The sequence below is a fragment of the Coloeus monedula genome, assembly GCF_965178545.1.
Source record: "Coloeus monedula genome assembly, chromosome: Z".
NCBI lineage: Eukaryota > Metazoa > Chordata > Aves > Passeriformes > Corvidae > Coloeus > Coloeus monedula.
In genome coordinates this window covers 31075280-31101176 of record NC_138822.1, presented here as the reverse complement: position 1 = coordinate 31101176, position 25897 = coordinate 31075280, and the positions used below count along the sequence as shown (strand labels likewise).

The 25897-nt window shown below is 36.7% G+C and overlaps 1 protein-coding gene across 1 annotated transcript in view; it reads left to right on the top strand.

Moving 5' to 3' along the window:
- The window catches only part of SV2C (synaptic vesicle glycoprotein 2C), a gene marked incomplete at both ends in the record, with an annotated part of 76247 nt that overhangs the window by 36965 nt on the left and 13385 nt on the right, over positions 1 to 25897 (top strand). The window contains 5 exons of the mRNA XM_082301807.1: positions 17812 to 17945; positions 18101 to 18190; positions 22388 to 22498; positions 24367 to 24455; positions 24808 to 24972. Of these exons, the coding sequence (XP_082157933.1) occupies positions 17812 to 17945; positions 18101 to 18190; positions 22388 to 22498; positions 24367 to 24455; positions 24808 to 24972 (589 nt within the window). The remainder of the gene's footprint in view (positions 1 to 17811; positions 17946 to 18100; positions 18191 to 22387; positions 22499 to 24366; positions 24456 to 24807; positions 24973 to 25897) is intronic.

Genomic DNA, 25897 nt, shown 5'->3' with positions numbered 1-25897 from the left:
TGCTGTAGGGATGTATGAGGGCAATGGCTGAAGTTATACACACATGAAACATAAGCTACCTCGTGAAAGAGCTCTTTAACTGCCCTGTCATAGTTAAACATAATGTGGAGGTACAGATTCAGTTCTTTGTCTTCTGGGCTTGCCTTTTAGAACAGTTAAGTGCTCACGGGTCTCCAGGGCTGCTGAGACTGCTCAGGGGTTCTTAAAAATCAGCTTCTCAAGCACTTCTCCCTGGCAGGCCTCAAGTGAAGTAAAGCAGCGCTGTGAGTTAGCTGGCATCCAAAGCAGCTTTCTTTAGCCAAGCAGTGAGGTTTATCACAGCTATATTGTGAAAGAGGGGGCAAATTCATGAGGTTTGCCCAAAGTGACGGGAACATTTAGCGAGTGGTAATGTCCAGAAATAAATTATAATAATGCAGACTAATCAAATACCTAGACTCTTGCATTAAAATTAATTTTAGAGTTCAGTACACTCAACCTGAATCTATACCTTCAACCTTGCCTTTTGACTTTGAATTGCTGGAAACAAAGAGATGAATTTGTGCTGACAAGGCACAATATGGATTTTTTTTTTTCACAATTAGTAAATTGCACTGGATGACAAGTACTTTTTTGCTTTCCTGTGGACTTTTATTTTCTTTATCTCTCAATGGAAAATGCAGACATTGTGACAGACTGATTTACATAGGTTGTCTCATTTCATTGTAGATTTTATAAACAGCTTTATATCCTTTACTGAGCTGCTTTTAAAACATTGCATAGCAGTATATTTTAATGGATACACAAAAGCAGTGTTATTACAGGGAAAAAATTTCTTCTTTCTTTAGCAGTGGAAGAATATCAGCAACAAAAAGGAGCTCTGCACTGGTTTGTTGCTGCTGTTCTGTTGTTTTTTCCACCTGCAAGAATATTTGTTAAATAATATAAACCAAAAGAAAATTAAAACCAATTTCAAAATATAGTGTTCTTTAGTGCTAGATGTAAAAATCAATATTTGCAGTTTATTAAGGTAAGTTATAATGATCAAAAGAAGGCCAAAAAAATCAAGCTGTAAACAACAGAATCCTTTTTCACAGTAAAAGTAAGCTCATACAACATTTTGGCAAAATTAAACAGAACATATTTATGGGTTTTAATGAGGTCTTTAAATTGTCTTTACTTTTAAAACAGACTTTTTTGTTATGTTTGAAATTTAAAAGCTAGTCTTAGGTCCTACTAAAAATGTGAAATCACTCCAGCTCATTGCAAACTATTTTGTTGTCATAATGCTGTGCCAAGCTGCCAGATGTTGCCAAGGGCTCCCAGGGCAAATCCTGCTCCAGAATTTGGGGAGTGTGGTCACACATTGCTGTCCCCTCCTGGAAACATTCCAGGTCAGACAAACGCCCATGCAGGTGTCTAACCATTTGTATCACATGCATTTATGAGGAGGCTCTTACAGTATTTTCTCTTTTACAATTTCTACATGGTTTCCATAGATTTATTTTGCCAGAATTAAGCAGAGGTAAAGATTTTCCTCCAAATCACTTAATGTACTTCTCATCATTCACACCTTCACTGACCAGAAAGCAAAGCATAGTTTTAAACAACTCTTCCACTTTTACACAGCTTATAATTGTGCATGGGTATTTCTGTGTTCTCTGCTTCTCACTTGAGGAGTTGACAGCATTTGTTTTTCTCAGCTGGACTCAGAAGTTACTCAATAGCAGTGAATGAAGCTCCATCCATAAAAAAGCAATCAACTGTCATTGAGCATAGTGGAATTATATTAATAGTAAGATATCAGGTCAACACAGTAGAATAATTTTGAATATTCTTTTCTTCCTTCTTTTACCAATGCATTCCTTTCATTTATACTCCTTCTTATATAAGCCACTTTAAAAGAGTCCTAGATTCATAAGTATACATTATCTAGCCCAAGGCAGACAGTGAAGCTATGTATGCATGTAAGTTTGCCAGTTGAACATTTAGCTATATCCTTCTGGGAGAAAACAAGGATTATTCTCTATATGTAACAGTTTATCTCTGTTGTTGTTCGAGCAGCACAGGAGAGTCTGAAACAGGAGTAATGCTCTGAAATACAAAAGAAAGTGCTAATAACTGTTGTCTTGATATCAGCATCTTGTTAAGTGAGGGATTAGTGTGATGCAGTGCTGCAGTGACCACATATGGAAAGGCCAATATCATCTGGAAGACAAGAATCTCTTTAGCAGGGGTTTTGATTTATATATCTGTTGGCTGTTGTTTAAAAAATGAAAGTTTATGTAGACCTGTTCAGGGTCTCCTAAACTCGAGCTCAAGCTGTGAAGAAGAAGAAACATCTGCAGAGAAATGCTTCTAATTGCAACTAATTTTAAAAGTCCCAGATTAGACTGCTAAGAAGAAATTCCTCTCTACACTGCTTATATCAGGCTGGATAGGAGGAATAACAGTCATTCTGTAAATATATTTGCAAGTGCAATTTTAATTTTAGCATCCTGTTTCAAGGTAGGGTAGTTAAAAGACTGTCAAATGCATCAATTGTGTATTACAATAGTCTTTAAAAATATTCATTTTTCAAATAATGAAGAATTCTAAGACTGCGAAATTTTAGTTTAAAATCTAGACATTGATATCTTACAATTTTTTGACACCAACTTTATGTTTTAGTCGGAGAATAGGAATTTAAAAGAATTATGAAATTCTTAATTCTTAATTTCATAATTCTTATGAAATTCTTGTTACAAATTATAAACTAGTCACTAGTCACAAATGATATTTCTACATCAGTCATTAGAGTTTTACTAAGAAAGCGATTCTTTCCCAAATGGATTTTTTTTGAGAGAGTAACTTCTTTACAGTAACACAGAGCTTAAAAATACAGTGTCCAAGTAATGCACTCACTCTTGACTTGCAAAGCATTGTATTTAAAATATTAACAATATCTTCTATTTTTAAAATGTATAATTATGTCTCCTACTGGAAATTTTTTGTATTCATTTCCTGGTCTGTAAAATATATTCACTTCTATTCTCTCTGAAGTTTTTTTCCTATTACTTTTCTCCTGTCAATAACATTAAATGAGTTTAAAGGGCAGGAACTGGGATTTAATTTAGACAGGATAGAAGTTAAGTTTTGAATACAGTTGTTATAATGTTATTAGCATTAACTGCCAAATACATTCACAGAATCTTCATTCACTGGATGTTGTCAAGGGTTCTTGAAACTACAGCCTGTTCTTAATAGTTTAGAACCACGCTAAATTCACTAGAGCTACCAATGGAGACCTGTTGTCTGTTCTTAATTCTGCTTTCCATAATTAGATAAGTCTTTTTGTAGACACAGGAGTCTATAACGGCTTCTGTTTCCATCTGAGTGCAACTGTGATGAGAATGGACCAATCTATTTCTCTTTTGAGTAAGAAGTGGCTTTCAAATTGGCCTGAAAAACATTTCTCAAGTTTGTAGCAGAAGATTGTTGCAGTAAAGCAGTTCAATTCATCTGAAGAAATTAAGCCTAGTGGCAATGAAAATGATCCTCTTATCACCTTTTTGCGTGGTGGCTTGAGAAAAATTTATGTCTTATTTCAAGCATCATGTTTGCTCTGTTTTTGTGTCAACCAATTGAAGATAAAAAAGATAAACTTGTCTTCAAAACTGCAATGAAATCCCCTTCTGCACGAAGCCATAATGAACTGTATTGTAGTAAAACAGGCAAGGAGGTAAGCAAAGCTGCATGCAGCAACTATGCAGATGAGGAGATAGAGAGCTACTGGCTCACTGTGCAACACATAGCATGTACACCATCAGGCAGTGTTAATGGAGGAATTAACCTTCCAGCCTGCTGCAGATCTGAGAACATGATGGACTAAAATTGTGGAGTGGCAATGAAATGAGAAAACCTTTTAACTCCGTTATTCTATCTGGGTTTTTGTTGGGCTGAAGGGTTTCTCAATGGCACATGGCAGCAGTGGTATTGGGTTAAAAATTCCTACGCCAATGCTTTATACTATCAGTGGGTTATAGGCTTAGGGCACAGCCCTAACATCTAGTACACGGTATGCAATAAAGGCAGATGCATTTTAGGAGGCATCCATCTTCCAGCACTTCTGGTGAGCAGACCTGGATCCTCTTGAGTGGTAGGATCTGTAAGTATGGATTACAGAGACTGAGCTGATGTTTCTGTCAAGTGGAGGTAGCACAGATAATAAAAAATATTTTATAATGGTGTGTTGGTTAAGCGTATGAATGGAACTGCTATGGAAGTAGTGAAGTGTCAGGCATTGAAATTCCTGTTGCAGGGGCTGTTGTTGATTCTGATTTGAAGCAAGTTGATGCACTGGATGCCCCCTCAAAGTTCCCTCACCCCTGTTCTATTAAACAGATACTGTTCTTTTGCAGTGTGTTGGGGTAGGCCAGAAAACAGCAAACAAAGGAAAAAACTAGAATTTAAAAAAAGAATAGAAAAAGAAGCAGCATTGAATATTCCCAGCACATGTAGGAAAATGCCTGCCTATCAAACTGTTCTGACTGGTAGCTCCAAAAGGAAGACAGAAAGCTTCTTGGCTGAATAACACTGCACTGGTATAAACAGAAATTTATAAGTTGGTTCTTCTTTAATTTTTAAAATTCTGGATTCTCAAGTAAAAAAAAAAAAACCTCCAACACCTTAATATTGTTTTTCTTATTTTCCTCAAACTTTTCTCTGATAGGCTTCCTTTTCATGGTAGTTCTGAACAAATTCATGTCATAGCAACAGCTGTTAGGGAAAAAGCTGAACCCAAGGCTCCATTTTCTATTATACAGTAGTTTCCATTCTTTGCAGAAGAATTTCATCAGTTGCCCAGTACAAAGAGAAATACTGAAGAAGATGGCCTGGGGAAGAGCACAATGCTTTTTTTCTCAGCTGTAAAAAGCCCATGAATGCACCAAGAAATCTGCAGTCTGCAGAATTTGAAATCAATATATTGTCCTTTTTTCAGGTTTGGAGGAAATATGTGAACCAAAATTTAAAACCAAGAACAAATCTTTAAATTTGCCTCCTACTATTTCCTTTCTGATATATCTTCTGTCTTGAGAATAAACCTAAACAAATGAAAAATACCATTTGATATTTAAAGAAGTTAGAGCTTTGTTAAAGTTGAATCTGCATTTGCAGTGAGACTGTGTAATGCTGTATAAATGGACTAGATCGGGCATAAAGGCATCTACTACCTAATGCAACATCTGTTGATCCATTTTACATTCCTCTAAGAGACAGTGATTCCCAATGCACTATGCTTCCCCTCTGCCAATACTTAATGCACTTATGTTAATCTGGTATTCTGCAGATGAAGCTACATCTATACTTTTTTTAATCTGAGTTAATTAAAATGTGTGCAAGGCAGTTTCAATGTTAACTTGAGTTATCAACTTCTACTTGTGAATTGTTCTTCATTTGAAATAATCCTATTAGATTACACTGAATGTGTACTTTAAAAAAATCTTCGTCTTTAGGAACAACAATAATGACAGAATACGGCAGAATTTAGAAGAGCTGCTTATGCAAATCTAACTAGGAGAGCAAAACAAACCTCTTTATCAGGTTTCTTATTTTCTGTGCTCTAATGCAGAGTTTGATATGGTCATTTCAATGTTTATATTTGCAAGCCCTAGAAGTTTAAGTAGCTTTTAGCACATCTACTTAATGAACAGTAAAGATGCTCATTAGTGAGCTTCAGATATAAACTTTTCCTTGGCATTTTAGGTTAAGGGTGAAAGAGAAAATTTTTTTATGGAGAGGTTCAGTAAAAGTCTAGCAAATTGTTTTGTGAGCAAAGAAGATATGAGGCTCAGTTTTCTAGGGGTTTCTGTCAATCACCTTTTGATCCTGGCAAAATCCCTTCTGCCCTCTCTTCCCCTATGTTGCTTACAAGGCACCATGACAGTGCTTTTAGTTTGTCCTTGCTTTTTTTGGATCCCTTTCTGCTATAGTCTCTACAATTCCCCTTTCTTTCCCCCAGAACTCTGCTATAAGAAACATTCAGATGTCCACACTTGCACTATGCTCCCTGGTGCAATACAGCCCTGTTCTGGCCTAGCTGCTCTCAGGGAGAAGGCAGCTCGTTTCAACCTGGGTCAGATCCGTGCCAAAGCCAATGGATGGGGTGGCTGTGTTGCAGTCCCCATCCCCAGGTAGGTTCCAGCATCCCTGAGGGACCACTGGTATCTCCTGCCTTTTCCTTCTTTTTCCAAGTGACTCTCTCTTCTCTGCCGGGGCAGCATATTTCACAAGGCTTTGGAGAATGTGATTATCTTTGAGACTATTGCTTCCTGTGATGTTTGATTGAGGTAGCTTAATGGCTTTAAAGAATGCTAGTGGAGGAACTGATGGACAGGTGAACAGACTGTTGCCATAAGCATCATTGTTCAATGCCATAAACATAATTTTCCGCAGAAACCACAGTAATCATCAGTCATTCTCATGACAATAAAAAATGTCAACTTCTCAGCCTTTCTCTTAATGAAAATTCAGTTTCACACAATGAATTGGCCTTGAGTTTAATTTAAGGAAAATTACATCCAAACCAATCAAGCTGCCTTAGAAACCTGTCTAGACTGGCCAGCAGAAGTACCTGCAGTGTCAGGTGTTAACCTTGTTTTTCACTTTTAGAAACAAATACGATTCTAATCTGATAAGATTTCTTCGTTAATATTTTCAATGTTAAATCATAAAAAAAAACACTTTTGATTTTGTGATTGGTCTACAACAGATCAAAAATTCATGTGATTGTTCATATACAAAAATACATTAATTTCCTCTAGAACATAACCTGACAGTATACATTCATCAACCACAATTCCGTATTATTTCTATGGCATGTAAAGCTACCTGCTTTGAAGAACTTGGTGATTGTCCTTTTAGTAACAGTTTCCTTTCACTTTAATAATATATTCTGTCTATGGATTGCATATACAACTGGAATATAATTTTTCAATTTGCAGTGCAGTTGCCTTTAAAATAAAATTAACAAATTCAATTGCAAATGACATTGGATTGGTCTTTTTCAGGAAGTTTGTTCACACTTTTCCTCAAAGAAAAGTACTTTATGTTACTTCTGAAAAGCATGCCTACTTTAATGAAAGTAATTCCATTGAGGTCTTTTCAAATATCCATGCTTACCAGAGCATATGAATACAACATCTGACTATATTCTTTCTGTTCATACTTGTAGGAGAGGACAAAAATATGGCAAAACCTGATTTATCTTCCTTACAGTGTTTGTGTGCTTAGTATTTCCAAGACAGCTCTACTTTTACACCTTACAAAGATGCCAGCAGAAAGCAGTATAAAATGAGCAGTGATAAGCATTAAGATTTCATAGTGAGGACTCTGGGCTGAGGTTTCCATTCACAGTTTCCTCAGCTTTGGTGCTGGGCAAGGTGAAGAATTGCTGCTTTCTACCACTCTCTGTTTCTCCCTTGATGTTTAAGTTAGTATTTTTTTTTTTTCAGTATTGGGGCAATTTGTTTTCAGGCATTGAAAGCTTTGGCCCCCCTCTTAGTTGTTTCATGAAAATGTCATTGCCATATAATAAAAGAATAAGGAATTGCAGCTAAAGAGATCAAGGTTATATTTATATTGTTTAATTTTCCCACAGAAGCATTATTTAGTTCAATCCGATATAAACATTTGATTCCTTTATTATTCTAGACTTTCAAGGAAGTCATGAAGCTGTATAAAAGAAAGAATGTAATATAATTCTCTGCTTTCTTAATATATTGTATTTTCATTGTTCCCTTTGAGAATTGCATTTCAAATACTGTGACTATCTGTTCATATGCAAATCCACTTCCCCACTGCCACTATGATAGGCTATTACTGAGAATCGTTAGTAGTTGATTTGAGAATGCAAAAAAATATTTTGTTGCAAGTCTTTGACAGAGGCTTGAATTCAAGGCTTCTGACCCGTGGTTCACGGTATGTACAGAAAGGCCCCACAGAATGTACAGTAAGGCCAGAAATGTGACCAGGTTTGTTTAATTGACTGCTGTTAGATTAGAAGATAATTCCTAGAATGCACATCGGCTCTAATCGTTTGGTCACATATGCTTAGTCTATCTGTCTCTCTCGCAGTGATAGGATATTCTTCCTTTTTGTTTAAAATTTTTTTTAAAAAAAGGAGAGAAAACAAGAGGCAAATGAAATAGCAAAAAATAGAAATAAGACAAATCACAGCACTGAAATGCTCATTGAAAATAATATTTTTCTTGCAACATCTTTCAAGCAAATAAAGGTAATAGAGTTACATTTTGAAAGAGTTTCTTTAATTGCAGAGATATTCTGTTGTTACACTGCAGCAGCACACAAAAGGTAAAATGTGCATCACTGGTAAAAGACATGTCCTCTTGGTATTCTTCAAATAATGTTCCAGCATTTCAATTAATGTTTTGTTTCTAAGTTAAGCTAGATAAGGAGGCTCCATTTTCTTTTCACAAGCTGCAGTGTTTCATTGTGCCTTTTACTGATTGTCCTTTTTGATTAATTGCTTCTCTTTCCTTCTTTTCCATGAGCCCATCATTTAAATTTCCTTAGTTCAGATGCACATAAATCACTGGGAGTCCTGGAGCGGGACAAGAACACTTACATTTTCAATTAGTTTCCACATCTAACTGCTGCTTTTAGTAGTGTCTACAACAACGCATCACATCAAACATAGCACCATTTCTGATCTCAGAGCTATGGATAGACAGTGAAGGGCACCACACAAGAATACATAGATATCATTGTATCTGTATTTTTTTATATGGGTAGGACAACAATATGAAGAGATTTTGTTGCAGACAAGTGTTTCCTTATAGACTTTGTTCATAATGGCTACTACACAGGCATTTGACAATTTCACATTGTCTTCTTACAGAAGTGGATTCTGTCTGCTCTCAGTGATTTAGTCTTATTGTACTCTGCAGCATGGTCCAAACAGATGCCTCAAAATTAATGCAAAACCATTTTTCAATTCTTAAATAAAGTAGTGGAAAACTACTAAGCACATGTAGGAGAATGGAGGTAAAAAACTTAACACAAATTAAAAGTAACATACAAATGAAGTTCATATGAAGTTTGAAGCACATTTTAGTGACATTTGGTTGTGCAGTCTTGGTGCCAACATTGACCATGATATTTTGAAGCCCTGACAGCAGCATCTCTTACCATGCTGTCTCCCCCACTTCCGATATTAATTGCATCTGTTTGAACCCTTTTCTCTGGAAAGCTTAACAGAACCTTTTCTTCTTAGACTGACAAGCCTGTGATGTTGTCAGTGTTGTGGCTGGTAGATGTTGCTCTTTGTTTTGCAGATTGTGAAGTGCCTTCATTGAACAGCTGCACAGAGTCAGACTCAAGCCAGGACTTTGCAGAAATGCATGAGTACATAAATCTCTGGGGCCACTGACTCAGTCAGCCAAACAGTCAGATCAATTATGTGCCACAGTCCTTGTAATGAGATTTTCAGCTACATATTAACCCTTGGTAGCCTATTCTTTTTTATTTATTTATTTGTTTATATCTGAGTACTTAAAACATCATCTTTACAGTTGTTAAGTGTCTATTGTAAACTTTATGTAGTTATTGAATAGATCTTGTTTGTGTTGGAAAAATACATTTCAGTTTTTATGCTCACTCTTTATCTGGTTGTCAAGCTAAAAAAATTCAGCTACTGCTGTGGTTTTTGATAGCAGGGTTTTCATAAAATGCTTCTAGACCATATGGCCACAAAAAAAATTAAAACAAACAAATCTTCCTTCCATAGGCCTTGGTTAGCCGCCTAGTATCCTACAAATCCATTTGGAAAATGTCTAGTGGTCATTAAATTGAGGAAGGATGTAAACCACTGACCTATTGCATCCCAGCACTATTTTTTTTTTCCTAAGTCAATGGCATTGCTAAGGCATTGGGAAGATTGAAAATGTATATATGAAAGAGCATCAGAGCACTATCAAGAAGTATTGGCTTCTGTAGGACTGAGAATGGTGCCATATGATGTAGCTTTATAACATATCTTTAACTACAAGGAGAAAATTTTCCAAATCTAATTTACGTGCAGAAATGTGACAAAAGCAGACATATAAAGGAAAATAAAACATTTGAGCTTTTGATTACATGTTTTCATGTTTTCATGTTTTGCATCTACACCCTGGACAAAAGTTTACCTGTGTTTTTCTACACTCATTTCTAGCAGTCTTGGGCAGTTTTCTCTGAGCAAGGGCCATGAGTACACATAAGGGAAATTCAGAACATTCTAGCCTATAATAGGTATATTTACTTAATTTCAATAGCTACATGGTATTTCTCCTTTTGAATTTCAGGAGTATGCAATCGACTTAAGTTTCAGGAGATATTTTCCACTGATTTGTATTTTATAAACTATGGGGCAGAGAGGAAGAAAGGTATTTTGAGAATGCACAAAGTATAATATTTTAGAAAAACTGATTCAACATCTAAGCAGAAAATTACAGATATGCCCTAGCAAGCTTTCAGAATCTGTGCTCATTAACCAAAGACTGTAATGAGTGAGGATATGCCCACTTCTCAAGGAATATAATGATATTTGCATTCAGAATAAAGCCATGTTGAAGTTACTCAGGCTCAATTCCTGGTAATAGGTGTCTGAAGTCTGGTGAAATGACAGGATGGTAGCAAAACTCTTAATGATGATTTACGTCAAGATGTTGCAATATTGTGTGGAAGTGCTTTTTTGGCAGGTTTCCAGTCCTATAAGATAGTTGCATTCCAATTGTGTTCAGAATTACTAAGGAGCAAAATTGATCCTGCAGGGTGGTGGAGACATTACATCAGCACGACATCTTAGCATAGTGCTTTTCCATTATTTCTCCCTTGCTTGAGAATGGAAAATTCTCAGTGGCCAAAGTTAAAAAAACAGAAGTAGAGCACTGCAAACCTGTCTCCACTCCTCATCAGTGGCATTTTTTGTTCCTTTCCACTAAGTGGAATGCTTTACTCTTAGCCCCTATTTTCATGAAGAGTCATATCGATGGGTGCAATGCATAGTTGAAGTTGGGATCAGTCTAGGAAAGGCTCACTAAGTTCTGTATGGTAATCACACATCAGCCAAGCACATCTCCTGGGTCAAAAGAGTATTGATTGGATAGCAACCCTCAATCTCTTAGGAACGAGGTGCAAGTATCTCAAGAAACCATGCAGAAGGTTTTGTACAAAACTGATGTCTATCTTCACCTGTGCCCCTTATGGGATAATGGCTTTGCATTTCATGTCAATGTCTTTCTTTATGGATTTCATCAGTACAGTCTCCTCTGTATCTGTATTTTGGCTCTGATTAATATCTTATTTTTACCCTTCTTCAGTGTTACTGAGGTCTTACAGCCTTGAGTTAAGACTTAACCTGTGTAAGTATTAGTGTTCCTGTTTTATAACAGGACATAGAGGTGCATAATATAAATACACAGAAAACCACCATAAAGCACTACAGGTTGGCAAAAACTTGCCTTATGATTGGATGATGTTATGGAGAGTGGTGGCTTGGAGACAAACTAAATTGAATAAACAAACATAACTTAAGAGGCAGAGGAATCTTCATCTCCTGCCAACTGTTCTGATGTCAGCTAATTCTTACAACTACCATTCAAGACAGAATGTTTCCTGCAAACTCTACTAAGACAAGACCTTTTTGTTTGTTTTTAACCTGCTATTTATATAGAGAGGTGATAATGTGTTTTAGCGCTGCCTTACATCAGTTAAAAAGGAATTTGTCCAGTTCTGTGCACTGTAGGCAAATGCTCTTGTTACTGTGTCTTTCTCAGTCATATAGAAAGGGCTGAAGAGGCAAAAACAGTTCTGAAAATGCCGTAAGCTGCTTCTTGTGAATGCACTTTACTCTTTTGCCACTGTTCATTGTAACTATTGGAACAGTCATAACTTCTGAATAGTTGAGACAGTCCCCTGAAGGAGAGGATATAGGGTGACTATGTAGAAAATTTATAATGGTCAATTTAGTTGACCATTCACTCTCTGGTTCTGTATAGCTTCTCTTCTACCCTGTTAGACTTCATAAAATATGAATGGATAATGAGTGATTTTGTCTTACTCATGTCTCTGTTTTATTTGGTTGGCCCAGTATCCTTCCCAGTAAAGAAGATTGAAGTGCAAGAAGAGCTTCCTTTGTGTTCAGCTCAAGATACAGGCGTGCCATTCCCATTAGGCCCAGTAGTGGCAGAAGCCTACTGGTTTCCAAGACCATACAGGTTTTAATATTTATCTACTAGGGAGGCAAGAGAGATTCTTATTTCATAGTCATAGATAGACCAGTAATTAGACATCCTTCACTACTTCTAGCACCTGCCGAGATTAGATGGATTACATGACTGGACTACTGGGCACCTGCAGTTCTCCTATTAGGGATACTGCTTTAATTTTCATATATGATTAAGTCTGTTCATCTCTTCTTCATTTTAAGTATTAACTTCTTGGCTGCATCGGCTACTGTGCATCGCCTCATCTTAATACAGCCATATATCAGGCCAAATGAAAGTCAGATTTCAGACAGACCATTTCAAACCATGCACACAATGACTTACAAATTTCCCTTACCTTTCCCCCCCATCTACCTCCATGCCAGCATTTCTAAATATTCTGATTTTAAACTAATTTTTATGGGTTCTTTTTTTCCTATCAGGCCTTATACATTAGCATTTCCATGTCAAGGAAACAAACCTACAGCTCTGTTGATATTCTGCAGAGCATACATAAAATTATATGAAAGCCTGACTTGTCATTACTAAACCTCAAATTTTGGAAACATATCATACCATACCATTGTCTGAAGTATGAGGATACACAAACTTCCTCCTTAATGAAAAGTAAACTGCAGTGCTGTGCAAGAGTGTGTTTGATGGTATTTGAGAGCAAATTATTTTCTATGCAAGATCAGTTCTTTCAGCTGTCCTGGGGATTGTCTGAATAGCAGATACTGCCACTGGAGTGACTGAAGACCTGATTTCCTAAGGTCTTCAGATAAATATCAATGCCAGCACAGTGAGGAGTGACATGTGTCTGTGCTTACAAACCCCCTCCACTGTGTCAGAGGAAATGTGTCTTTAGAAAATGCTTTGTTCCTTCTCATCACAGTTTTAAGTGCGAGCAGACCGAGTCTAATGTGTTTGCAAAATACATCTGTTGAACACTGCTACTTTCTTCTCCCACTGAACTGGTGATCCTCAAGGGCTAATTGCCCTTGTGGCTAAAGAGCCACACACCTTTGTTAAGTTGCCTCAATCACGGCCTGACACACTTCAGCTATTTAATTTCCAAATTCCTTCTTCAGAAATTACCAGCAGCTGACCTGCTGAGACTAGGTTTGTAGAGTATCTAACTATCTATACAGGCTAAAAATAACACTGCTTTTCCCATGTGATATTAATAATTTAATCACAGAAAAGACAAGTGTTCTATTTTGTGCTACTGGAATTTCACAGTAATACAACAGAGAAGAACTCTGGAAACATTATTTCTGCAATGGTTTAAAATAATGTTTTTCATCCAGTTTTGTAAAAATGTCTAACAGAGCTTCCTCAGCTACGTAATTTACCTGAACTTTTCTCTTTTTTTTCAGTTTCAGCAGTATTTCACCATTATTCTAATGTGTAGCACTACAATAGAAGGGCTCAAATCCCAGATAACACTGACAGTTAAACTTGGTAATGCCAGGGCAGAAAAAATATAAGTGCAATAATAAGGTATTTAAGTGATGCAAGCTTCAAAATATTTCCAGTACTTAAAATTTTGCTTTAGCTTAGACTCGGGAAATACTCAACAACAGCATGTGATAGTAAATGTCTCCCTGCAATAGTTTTAAGCTTTATTTGTTTTGAGTACGGTAACAGTGCCACCAAGTGACAATTTAGAGCAATCATGCTTGTTAGTTACTGTAAGTATTTCAAACAAAAACATTGAGAATGAAGGCTAGAAAGCTGACTTCTGACCAAAGGTGGTGTGTTAAAACAGAAATAAGAAAAGCTATAAAATAATATAAATTATTATTCAGAAGAATCTATGAAGTCTATGAATTACTGTAAATTCCTTAGTTTGCTTTCTCTCCTATCCTTAAAGTATATTTCTGCATCTACTCCCTCCTTTGATCTACTAAAAGACAGAAATCTATGAAAATTCGGGTTTTGGCAATTTATGACACTGCCATGAAATTAGTTCCTCTTATTCATACTGAATGACTAACAAAAATTGTCAAAATGCTCAGTCTTTAGCTAACCATGCCATAAAATCACAGTATTTGATTGGATTTTCTTTGTCAACTTCAGTGTCTTAGAAAAGTGTTCGTAAGCTTATTCCTCTAGTATATATAAACCGTCTCCTTGCCAGCCAGTACTTGTACAGAGCCTCTGGGCACCCGTGTTTTTCATTGCCCACATTGGGCTTTAGTGTAACATGTATGAATCTGTAGAGATCTGTCATGTTCCTTGTAGCCCGTATTGTAGAAAGTTAAGCAAATCATCCCCATAAATCTGCTCTCAAGTAACATATCTACTGTAGTAACATATCCTTGTGCTTGAAGATACTTGCTGTTTATCAGGTACTATACATTTATAAAATTCATCTTAATGTGGACAGGTTTCCCTCTATATATTCAGAAAGTCTATGACAAGTGTTCTCTCCTTTGGAGCAAGAATTTTAAAATATCCATTTGATATATTAATATTATGGAGCTGATGGTATGCTGTTTTGTGAGACAAGATTTTGTTGACATTGAGTTCAACTCATAAATTAGTGATTGGATATAGATTAGCATCTTGTACATTTTGATTTTGCTCCGCTGTGTGCTCCTGTGTTTCTGTAATCAGTAATTGCCATGTCTGTGATTCACTTGGCCTTTTCCAGCAGCCAGGAAAGCAGGAGGGTGGTATTTAGCACAAAGGTTGCTGCAGCAGCTTCAGATTCAGCCATGACAGATTTTGGGTTGCTCTACAGTACATTATTTCCAAGATGCATTTAGGCCAAATGATTTGCAATTCATAAAACACTGGGACTTGTCCCCATTCTCAAGATTAATGACTCTTGAATACGGCATAGCCAGGGAGCAAGGGTGAAGGTCGGCTCCAGGTTGCTGAGCAGTGCACTGAATGCAGCCATGTAGGGCTGCTGTGCCTTTGCTACTGTGCCATAAATCAGGGGAGAAGGAGATTGAATTACAGCCAAGAACACAATTTCATTTAGTTTCAAGACTTATGTACAAAAGGAATGAAAGCCACTTTGTGAGCTAAATTCAGTGCTGCTTTAATGTCTCCATTTTCTAGATTAGCTCATGACCTGGGAAAAAGATATGTTAAGTATAGGAATAAATCCAAACTTGCTCTGCATTTGAAATATATTTGTTTTGCTGATCTAGCACTGGAATAGATGGGAGGAGCAACCTCCAGAAAGCTGTGTTGCAGCTTGGACTTTTTTTCTACAAATTGCTTTTTATAATCCTGACATTCCCCTTTATCATTAATTCAGCAGATACATTAAATCACAAGATAAATTGCAGCAGCTAATACAGTATGTAGAGAAAAAGATGGAATAAAAGCAATAAAAACTGTAATGAACATTTCACTTGACATGTGTTTTGAGGTATTTTGAGGTATTCAAAATATTCAGGTATTTTGAGGAGTAAAAAAGGTGTTTTGTAGGTTGTCACAATGACAGCGGCATGAACAGTGCATCTATTGCTTTTAATTAAGTGTAGTACGGTTCACTTATATTAATAAATGACAATTAAAAAATAAATTACCAACAGCATTTTCCAGGACTAGCTACAGAGCACAAGATGTTGCTGTTGCTTTATAACAGGTATAAAGCCAGGTTGATTTCATTTACTGCAGAACTGCCCTTTGTACAGAACAATCCCATAAAACATGAACTAGAGCAATGAAAGGCAGATTGCCTGACTATACTGGTGGCTTTGTGTATTTCTGGAACAGTTTCTAATAACAAAAGCTGGTACCTTGACAGATACTGAACTTTCTGAAAGATTAAAACTCCCATCCTGTGCTCCCTTCCCTGCAGCACTAGCAGTTGCACAGCTGCCCAGAGAGTCAGATCAACTCACTGATCAGACCAAAAAGTATCATTTTACAAATTCTGCATCAGGTGATTTTGTTCTATATTTTAAATTATGTAATGAAGAATATGATTCTAATGATTAGAATAAAATATGTTTACAACAGCCAAAACACAGGTGTGGTTTCTGATTGCGTAATTAACACACTGTAAACATTTTCTTATTTATTTCCTTCCCTTCACAATTTAGATGTAAAATACATCCATATTATTTAAGATTTGAAATCCCATAAAATCAAATGTTAATATTTTCCAAAAATCAACGAATTCTAATACACTTTTATGCCTTTGGTTTTGGTTTGTTTACATGTTTATTCTTAAATTTTAATTCCAGGTTTTATTTTGGAATAAAAATTAACATTAACTTTTAGACATCCTTGTTTAGTTGGAGGGACATTTGGAGCACTAAACTATGTCTATATGGAGCCTTTCTTGAAAAAAATAATGTGGGATTCCAAGATCATCATCAATACTCTTACTGATTTTATCCCTTTCTCCCTGGGGTAAAGGTGGCAGTGCTAAACAAGGCTGTAGAGCAAACTGATATAATTTCAGAAACATAGGATGTTCATAGGAGACCAGAAATAAATACATTCTCACATCTTGCTGATCAAGATGTTTCACCAAACCATTGATAAAGAATAAAAATAAATTGACAGGATTTTTCATGTGGTAGTATGCAAGTACTTTAATATGAGAAAGAATTTTTTTTCCAATAATGTGTTTATGATCCACAGCATAGAATCTTTAAATTCCAAAACACACTTTAGATTTCTCAGATGAATACCTCCCTTGGAGAGCTATTTAAAAGGCCATTTGATATGACGTTCTTCCAGTTGCTTACTGACATTCAGACAGATTCAATTAACCATGTCTTTTGCCTAGAAAAATCAGATAGCAAATAATATATCAGATTAACCCAGTACATCAGTTCTTTGATTACCCAAGATTTAATTTTCTTCCAGTAACATCTTCTGTCCTTTACCATTATTCTTATCTTCCACTCATCTTTTAATAAGTAATCCTTGAAAATTTTACTTGAAAATTTCCACTGCGCTGAAGCCAGAATAAAAGGCCAGGTAGTTACCCAAATAATACTTTTCTCTTTCTTAAGATAAATTCTTAGTTTTCTTACAATTATAACATTTCAAGAGTCCAGTGATAATACACCAACCAACCAGATATTTTATTAAAATGCTGAACTACGAGCCCTCCAGTTTCACGTAGGTGATTCTTATTAAGTGTTGAAATCAGCTTTGTAGAAACAGCTAATATTAAGGAAAGCTATGCAATTCCATAAAATATATAATACGAGTGTAGATTTTTAAGTCTCTCCAATTCCATTGTTCATAAAAAACCTATTTCTTTGTATATGTATTCTTATGCATGGTGATGATGTCCCTGTTTGGTTCACATAACTGCCTTAATACAGATTTTGCTAAGAGAATTGAAAGAAGCTTCTTCATCCCTGCATAAGAAAGTCTTTCATCCATAACACAGCCGTTTTCCAGCTTGACTAGTCAGATGCAAGAGGCTAAAAGTCATAGTGTAAAATTATTTTTTAGATGATCGATATTTGTGGAAATATATCAGTCAGGCTTCATTTAAATATAGGTATAATTTTGCATCTCCAAGAAGCAGCATATATAGGATAACACGTATAATACTCCTTATTTGTCTACATTTCATGAATTTCTGCTTCCACAGGATGGAGTTTCAGCATGGGCTCTGCCTACCAGTTCCACAGCTGGCGAGTATTTGTGATTGTCTGTGCGCTGCCCTGTGTCTCTTCTGTGGTTGCCCTCACCTTTATGCCGGAAAGCCCACGGTTCCTGCTGGAGGTATAACTTTCCAAACGGTTTCTAGATTCCAGTCAAAATTATTTCTGTTTTATATTATGACCTCTACCAAACAGGTATTTAGATGGTTCAGGGACTATACTGAGTAACTTAATTTCTATGTGTGTTGTGCTGAAATGTTTTGTTCTAATGTTTAGGTTGGAAAACATGATGAAGCTTGGATGATACTCAAGCAAATTCATGACACGAACATGCGCGCTCGTGGTCAGCCCGAGAAAGTCTTCACTGTGAGTACTGCTTTTAAAGCTAATCACCTATCACATCAGCAACCCTGCTGACTGGTGAGGTCTGGAGGTCTTTTTTGCACTCTAAATACCTAAATGATTGTGCCTAATCCGAAATACCTAAAATATTGTGAATTCCTACTGAACTTGTTATATATACAACATCTACTAAGATATCAGCCTTTGGCCAGGATATTCACGGGTGTATGAACCCACAGCATGATAATTTTATCTGGTGTACCAAGATACTTAATAGAGTCCATCTGTGTTATATTTATTAATATTTCACCCTTAGTAATAACAGTAGGCACATAGAAGTCCAAATTAGTTAGCTGTTGTGTTTTTTAGGATTTGGATTTTTTTTTCCATTTTTATCAGGTAAAATAATGATTTTAAAAACTACATTTTCACTTCTATGAAATACTAATTTCAAACATTTAATATTCTCAAAATGTCTTGGAAGCTCAAATTCATTTTGTTGAGGCCTAATTATAAAGCCCTATTTAAAGTATTGATGGCTTGTTTCTATTGGAAGAGAAATTGCCGATTCAAAAATTGAATGTTTTTATGGCATCTTCCTCATTTATGAAGACTATACACAACAATCTTGTCTTCCTGGATACAGTGGGATCAAACAGCACTTTCTTTCTTTGAAATCCAGTCGGCCTCTCCAGCTTGTACAGTGCTGTGGTAGTATGTGCACTCTGCTCCCTCAGAGCCATGTGTGGGATGTTTTTCCTCTTCCAGAAGCTTTCTTCTTACTATAATGCACATATAATTTAATTAAGAAATCCTCTTAAAGGTTCTCTTTAGGAATGACCATCTGACCACATAACTTTATTCCACTGAGACTTGCAGTTTGTTGCCTTGGATGTAGTTTCTATTGCTTCCATTTAAATTTTTCCACAAAGAAGCACAAGAATTCCTGTATTTTTCTTGAAAGAAGGCTGGTTAGCACACTTACCATAACAAATCCACATTTATTGGTACACTGGTGACCTACCTCTAATCCCACCTAATCTAATATTTTATTTTATGATTTAATTTATGAGTAAAGGGATTTGCCTAACGCCATACAGCTATGGCATAATTTCACAATTGGCTCTTGCTGATCCGAGCTGCTTTCAGACAGAATATGCCTGCTCCTGGTAACTCCAGGGGAGGTTTTTTTGCCACTATTGATATTCATTGACTCATTTCTCAGTCAGCCACAGCACTGGCCCTGTCCCCCTTTAGTGTTGGTTTGGGCACAAGGAATAAGACAGAAATGTGCTGGGAGAAAATGTGGGAGGAAGGACAAGCCTCTCACGTCACTTTGACGTAATTGTAATCAGGTCCTAAAGCAGCTGTGGAGAAGAAAACAAAGCACATGCTTGTTGTTTCCAGCTCATGTGATCTAACAAGTCTTTGTCTCTGTGGTTGTTGAAATGTGACACTCAACCACTTTATCTACAGTAATTTTTGTAAATTGATCAGCCATTAATTTTGCCAGTTTCTGCCTTGAGCATTAGGGAAACTCAACCCCATATATCAAGCTGAGATTAGAAATACTGTGCTGTGTGTCAAGGTTAGACATATACAGACATCCCTATTTTTAGCTACCATTAATATGATTAGAAAATGCATCATTCTCTTCTTATTGTAAAACATCACCACTTCATCTCATAAAACCCAGAAAGCAAAGAATTTATGCATAATTTTTTTGACATATCCTTTTTGTTTCTTTTTTTTTTCTAAATTAGTCCTTGATATTATGATGTTTTGTCTCAGTAATTTATTCACATAATTCTCCTAAGCTTTCTGTACTTCTCCTCTGCTTATCCAATGCCATTCCATGACTTAACACTTTACTATTTTCCTCCACTTCCTGTTAGTTACATCAGACACATTTTGATAGTATGTTTTCTGACTCTAAGGATGATGTAACTTTTTCTCCATTACTAATATAGTTTTCTCTATAGTGTGATTTTCTTTTATGCATTTTCTTGTATTGTATTGATTTAGTATTTTTCTAGAAGCTTTTTTTCACAAGTTATGTTTATTCTTTTTACTTATATTATTGAGGGGATTATCTTCAAGCCCTTAGAAAGAGACAGCATCAACTGACAAGCAGTTGGGTTTAGAGTTAATCCAAAATGGAGTATTCTGGTTCCTGAATTAGTTGAGTGGGTGGCTCTTCATACTTTGGAGAATTTCTCCTGAAAGCAGGGACACTAACAGAGATGGTAATAAGTTGAAAGTATCGTCAATCATGGAACAACCCAAGTTAAATGTTTATGTATATGCTTTATTATCTTCCTGGGGTTTAAAAATACATATTCATTAGATCTCTTGGTTTAAAGATGTAAAAAAAAAAAGCTTTGCATCCTTAAAACCAAAATTTTCTCTACTCCTCCATTGCCATGTATTAATTCTTTTTCCTGCAAATATTTTTCTTTGCAAAAAGTCTTGATTTTTTAAAATTTAAAAACATTACATACGTTGAGCCATTGCTTTTAAACAGAAGCATCATTTTCATTAAAACACGTTTTCTTTTCTGAGTTTGGTTTTTTTCATTCTTCATATACTGACATGCTGAATTTGCATGGTCCAGATGGACTATTGTCCTGACTCAATAGGACTTTTCATATGTTAAAGAACCACCAAGGCCAGGGAACTTTTGTCTCCAGTCAAATACAGGGGTCCTAGGATACATGTTTCCCCCAGTCTCCACAGCTCCAACTGAGTCAGGTGCCCAGTATGGTGAAAAGGCTGTCCCTGTGCCCACAAGAGTGGGATTCAAAAGGCATCCCCTTTCTGCCCAGAGGAGTGGTATGTAAGGATTTCTGTATGTAGGAGATATCAGATAAGTTTTGAGGACTTGACTCACTCTTTTGTGTAACACATTTCATAAAAGCAGTTTAAGAAAAGCTTGAGATCGATGGAATGATGAGACAGGATTACTGGACGAGGCATGACAAGAAGGCTGCAGGCTTTAGTAAAAGTCATGATCTGGCAAAACAGTGAGCTGTAGTACTTCAGAAATGAGGGCAGTTATACCTCAAACTGCTCAGTGGGCTTTCCTATGTTCTTGTTCATGGGATGAGGCTGCTGTTGCATCTCAAACAGTATACATCTGTAAAAGCAGTAGGCTCAAAACTAGAGCTTTATCATCAGTATTGCTATTCCCTGATGTCCTGTAATCCAGTGTGATACATTGGAGGTGGGGGCAGGGGATGTGCCCATTCTGTTAAGAAGAAACACAAGCTATGGCTAACTTCAGAAACTGCAGCCAAACATCAGACACTCAGTCTCTTGCTCTCTCCTTCCTTCTGTGTCAGTCCCTTTCCCCATTTTATTAATTTTCTTTCTGTTCTCTCCTTGTCTTCTTTTGAGATAAACTGTGGATGAATACAATGCCTTTTGTGATATCACTATGAAGCTGGGATCAGAGCAGAAACTAAAAGCAAAACCATACAGTAGTCTAAGTTTATCAGATCCTGTGTCTGGAAAGACCATGCAACACATCCTTGTTCTCCTACACAACTGAGTAAAAGTAAAAATTAGCATTGTAGGATGCATTACATTCTCTGTCACTGGTAATTCTGTATTTTTCCCTGATGTCTGTTTATCTCATTTCACTTTAGATAAGTAGGTGATTGTTCATAACAGCAATAACATGCTTGGCTCCAAATCATTTCACCTCATTTCTTCTCTCTTCTCTGTTTAACACTAGAGAAAATAACAAAATAATAAAAAGTTTGTCCAACTACTAATTCATGACATTTTGAATACTTCTTTTTTCATTGCTGTGTCTTTAATCAAAAGGCTTCCAACAATGTTGTGATAGCAAGTCGAAAACAATTTGAAGGCAAATTCTGGACATGGTTAACTGGTGTTTTAAATTAATCCTATCCTTTGTAACATCAGAGGTATATAGAACACCACTCTAGAAGAGTATGGCAGCAACAGCTTATTGTAGCCAGAGGAACTTATTTCCTGCATATCTAGAGCTTTTCTGAAACAGTTGCATCCATAATGACTTTGGCATTACAATGTGCTACTATTCCTTTATAAATCTAAAGCATTTCTAGTGTAGACACAGGTTGAGTATCTGCTCATTTTTAGGAGACAGGGTGTAATAAACCCCACCAATACTCCTCCATAGGCAGTTCATGATTCTAGAAAATACAAATATTTTTGTTCTACTTTTATTTCTAGGTTACCAGAATCAAAACACCAAAGCAGATAGATGAGCTCATAGAAATAGAGAGCGATACTGGAACTTGGCACAGGAGGTGTTTTGTAAGAATCCGCACAGAGCTGTATGGTGTAAGTAACATCTCTGTTCATTCTGTAACTACGTTCCTCCTTTTTAATTAACTTTCAGAAATGAGATGGATTTGCTGAGTTCCTGCTGTTGTTAGCTGCAATGCTACATTTTCCATGCAACTGAGGGAATCAGGAACCAGTGTAAGATTTTGGTTTCCTGACCCAGAAAAAAAATGCAGGTGAATCACAGAGCTTTATCCCAGCTTCAGAGGAGGAAAATGCTGCATCCATCCTCACAGAAGTGATAGCTAATAATACATACTGATATACATAAAAAGCACAAAATAACTATGTATTGAGAATGTGGATCAATATTCCACATGAATATATCAATGAATAAATTGCATAAACTAATGCCTTTATAAGGCATTGTATCTGCACGTACTTTTTAGGTATGTCAAATGTTTTACCAGAAAAATATTTTAGAGCTACTTCAGATTTTAATACAAGCTTGCTGGCACTGTGCTCATTATCCTTTTGTTACTTTTTTTGTAAAAACAAAATTGCATACTATCTTTGAGCCTTGCAATGAAAATTGAAAAAAGCCTCATTAATTAATATTTTAGAAGTTCAAAACTGTCTTTTCACAGCTATTAAAAGTCTGTCATTTTAAGCTGTCTAGAACTATGATGAAGTGTTGCAAACCAAGGTTTGTCACGTTTTCCCCATGGAAAAGAAAAAATTCCAGGAACTGTCTACTTTTACAGTTACTGACCAAAAATGGAGCACTTGAAGATTGAAATAATATGCTTCAGCATCTTACTAAACCATCTTTTAAGGAGTTGCAGCTTGGTTGGCTCACATCCTTGTTACCTCACTAGACTCTCCTCTCCTCTCCTCTCCTCTCCTCTCCTCTCCTCTCCTCTCCTCTCCTCTCCTCTCCTCTCCTCTCCTCTCCTCTCCTCTCCTCTCCTCTCCTCTCCTCTCCTCTCCTCTCCTCTCCTCTCCTCTCCTCTCCTCTCCTCTCCTCTCCTCTCCTCTCCTCTCCTCTCCTCTCCTCTCCTCTCCTCTCCTCTCCTCTCCTCTCCTCTCCTCTCCTCTCCTCTCCTCTCCTCTCCTCTCCTCTCCTCTCCTCTCCTCTCCTCTCCTCTCCTCTCCTCTCCTCTCCTCTCCTCTCCTCTCCTCTCCTCTCCTCTCCTCTCCTCTCCTCTCCTCTCCTCTCCTCTCCTCTCCTCTCCTCTCCTCTCCTCTCCTCTCCTCTCCTCTCCTCTCCTCTCCTCTCCTCTCCTCTCCTCTCCTCTCCTCTCCTCTCCTCTCCTCTCCTCTCCTCTCCTCTCCTCTCCTCTCCTCTCCTCTCCTCTCCTCTCCTCTCCTCTTTAAAGGGAGGAGATCTTCTTGAAAGGAGAGAGGGGGAGAGATGAGAGCACCATTATCAGCCAGCTCTACTATACTGTCTCTGACCTTGCGGTAGTCCTACATTATCCTCATATAGTTCAGGCATCAATTTCTAGCCATGGCAGGTTATGATCGATCACACTCTGATTGTATCCCTGTTTAATTATGGAATATAGTCTGTCTAATACTGGGAAGTGAGAAGGAAATATTTCTGAGAAAATCCTTGGTTTATTTGAGAAAGTAAAATGAAGCTGGCTAGAGATTAGGAAAGTTTAAGGTGATCAGAATAAGGTTGAATTAATGTATACAGTCCACGCTGGTTAGAAAATAATTGATATGAGCCTACAATATGTTCTTGCAGCTGAGAAAGCAAATCACATCCTGGGCTACATCAAAAGAAGTGTAGCCAGAGAGCTGATCTGCTGTCTCTCATGCCCTGCAGAAGCAATCGAAGAAGAATCAAAAATTTTCTAGCCTTTAAGAAAGTTGTTCAAAATAAAATGTAAATAAATGTGTTTTGTAATGATTTACAGATTTGGTTGACGTTTATGAGATGCTTCAACTACCCGGTGAAGGATAATACAATCAAACTTACAGCTGTATGGTTCACCCTGTCTTTTGGGTAAGAGTGGTTGAGATTAAACCATTTTTTATAGCCTTGACAGACATTAAAATCATCTGCATGTAAATTTCTGACACTATGATCATCTGTTTTATTCAGGATCTTTCCACAAAATGTTATATTTGTCAGTTAGTCTGTTCTTGGTTGAAACCGGACTGATCAGGAATAACTTTTTTGAAAACTGACATCTTCTGGTGTCAGCATCTTTCAATAATTTTATTTTATGGAGCATTTTATTCTGATGGAGCAACAGCTCCATCACATAAGTGGCCAAGAGAGCTGCTCGTTCACACCTCACACAGATTTCTGAATGAGTGAGATTAGTGCCTGAAATTTTTCTGTGTTTTCACAGCTACTATGGCTTATCTGTCTGGTTTCCTGATGTCATTAAACATCTGCAGTCCGACGAATATGCATCCCGAGTGAAACATTTCCGCAATGAGGAGGTCTCACATTTTGTCTTCAACTTCACACTGGAAAATCAGATTCACAGCAATGGAGAATACATCAATGACAGGTTTAGAGATTTCCTAATATCTTGGCTTAGTTGGAATAAACAGATGCATGTTTTAAAGCTCATCCTAATAACCCAGTTTTTTCCATGAGGTAATGATAGATGGTTTTGTTACTTTTTAGTGAATATTTATTTCTGTGCTTAATTTCTTATGACTCATGAGCATGGGGAGAAATGTACATGCACTGGTGGTTCCTGTGTGAGGATCCACCATGCAAACCCAGCTTCCTTGTCATCCTGAAAGACAGACCAAAAAGCCTGAGTCAATTTTACTTCCTTTCACAGTGGGATTCAAAGGTTTTAAGATCCAACATATGCAGTATATTGTAGGGGGCTGGGGAAAGATGTACTTTCATCTCTGTTGCTTGTTGTTTTTTTATTGATGAAAGATGCTTCTGTGAAAATGCTGAACACTGAGAGGTTAGGATCTTACCAAAGAAAAATGAAATCTGAACATTACTGTAAACCAATAAAAAGCATGAACAGCTCTGAAATGGGAAACAACACTCTGGCAATGCTGTGTGTGATTTTTTTAGCTGAAGGCAAATATATTAAGGCTCTATCTAGACTTCACAAATAGCTAGATAACTTAGCGGAAAATTAAACCCAGCTGGTTTACGTATCTGGTTTCTATTAAGAAACGTACAGAACAACCATATGAATGGTCTGCTGGAAGTCATGATAATAAGCAATTACTATTTCCATAGGAAAATCTATATGTAAGTGAATAAAACTGATTATTTTGTGATGATGTAGTAGTAGTAGTAGTAGTAGTAGTAGTAGTAGTAGTAGTAGTAGTAGTGGTAGTAGTAGTGGTAGTAGTTGAGTTTTGACATAAAGGTTTATGTATTGAAGAAAAAAATAGCAGTTATTTAATTTTTAGCCTAGCCATAGCTTCCAAGTCCTACTCCTTTCCAGAATGTAGATG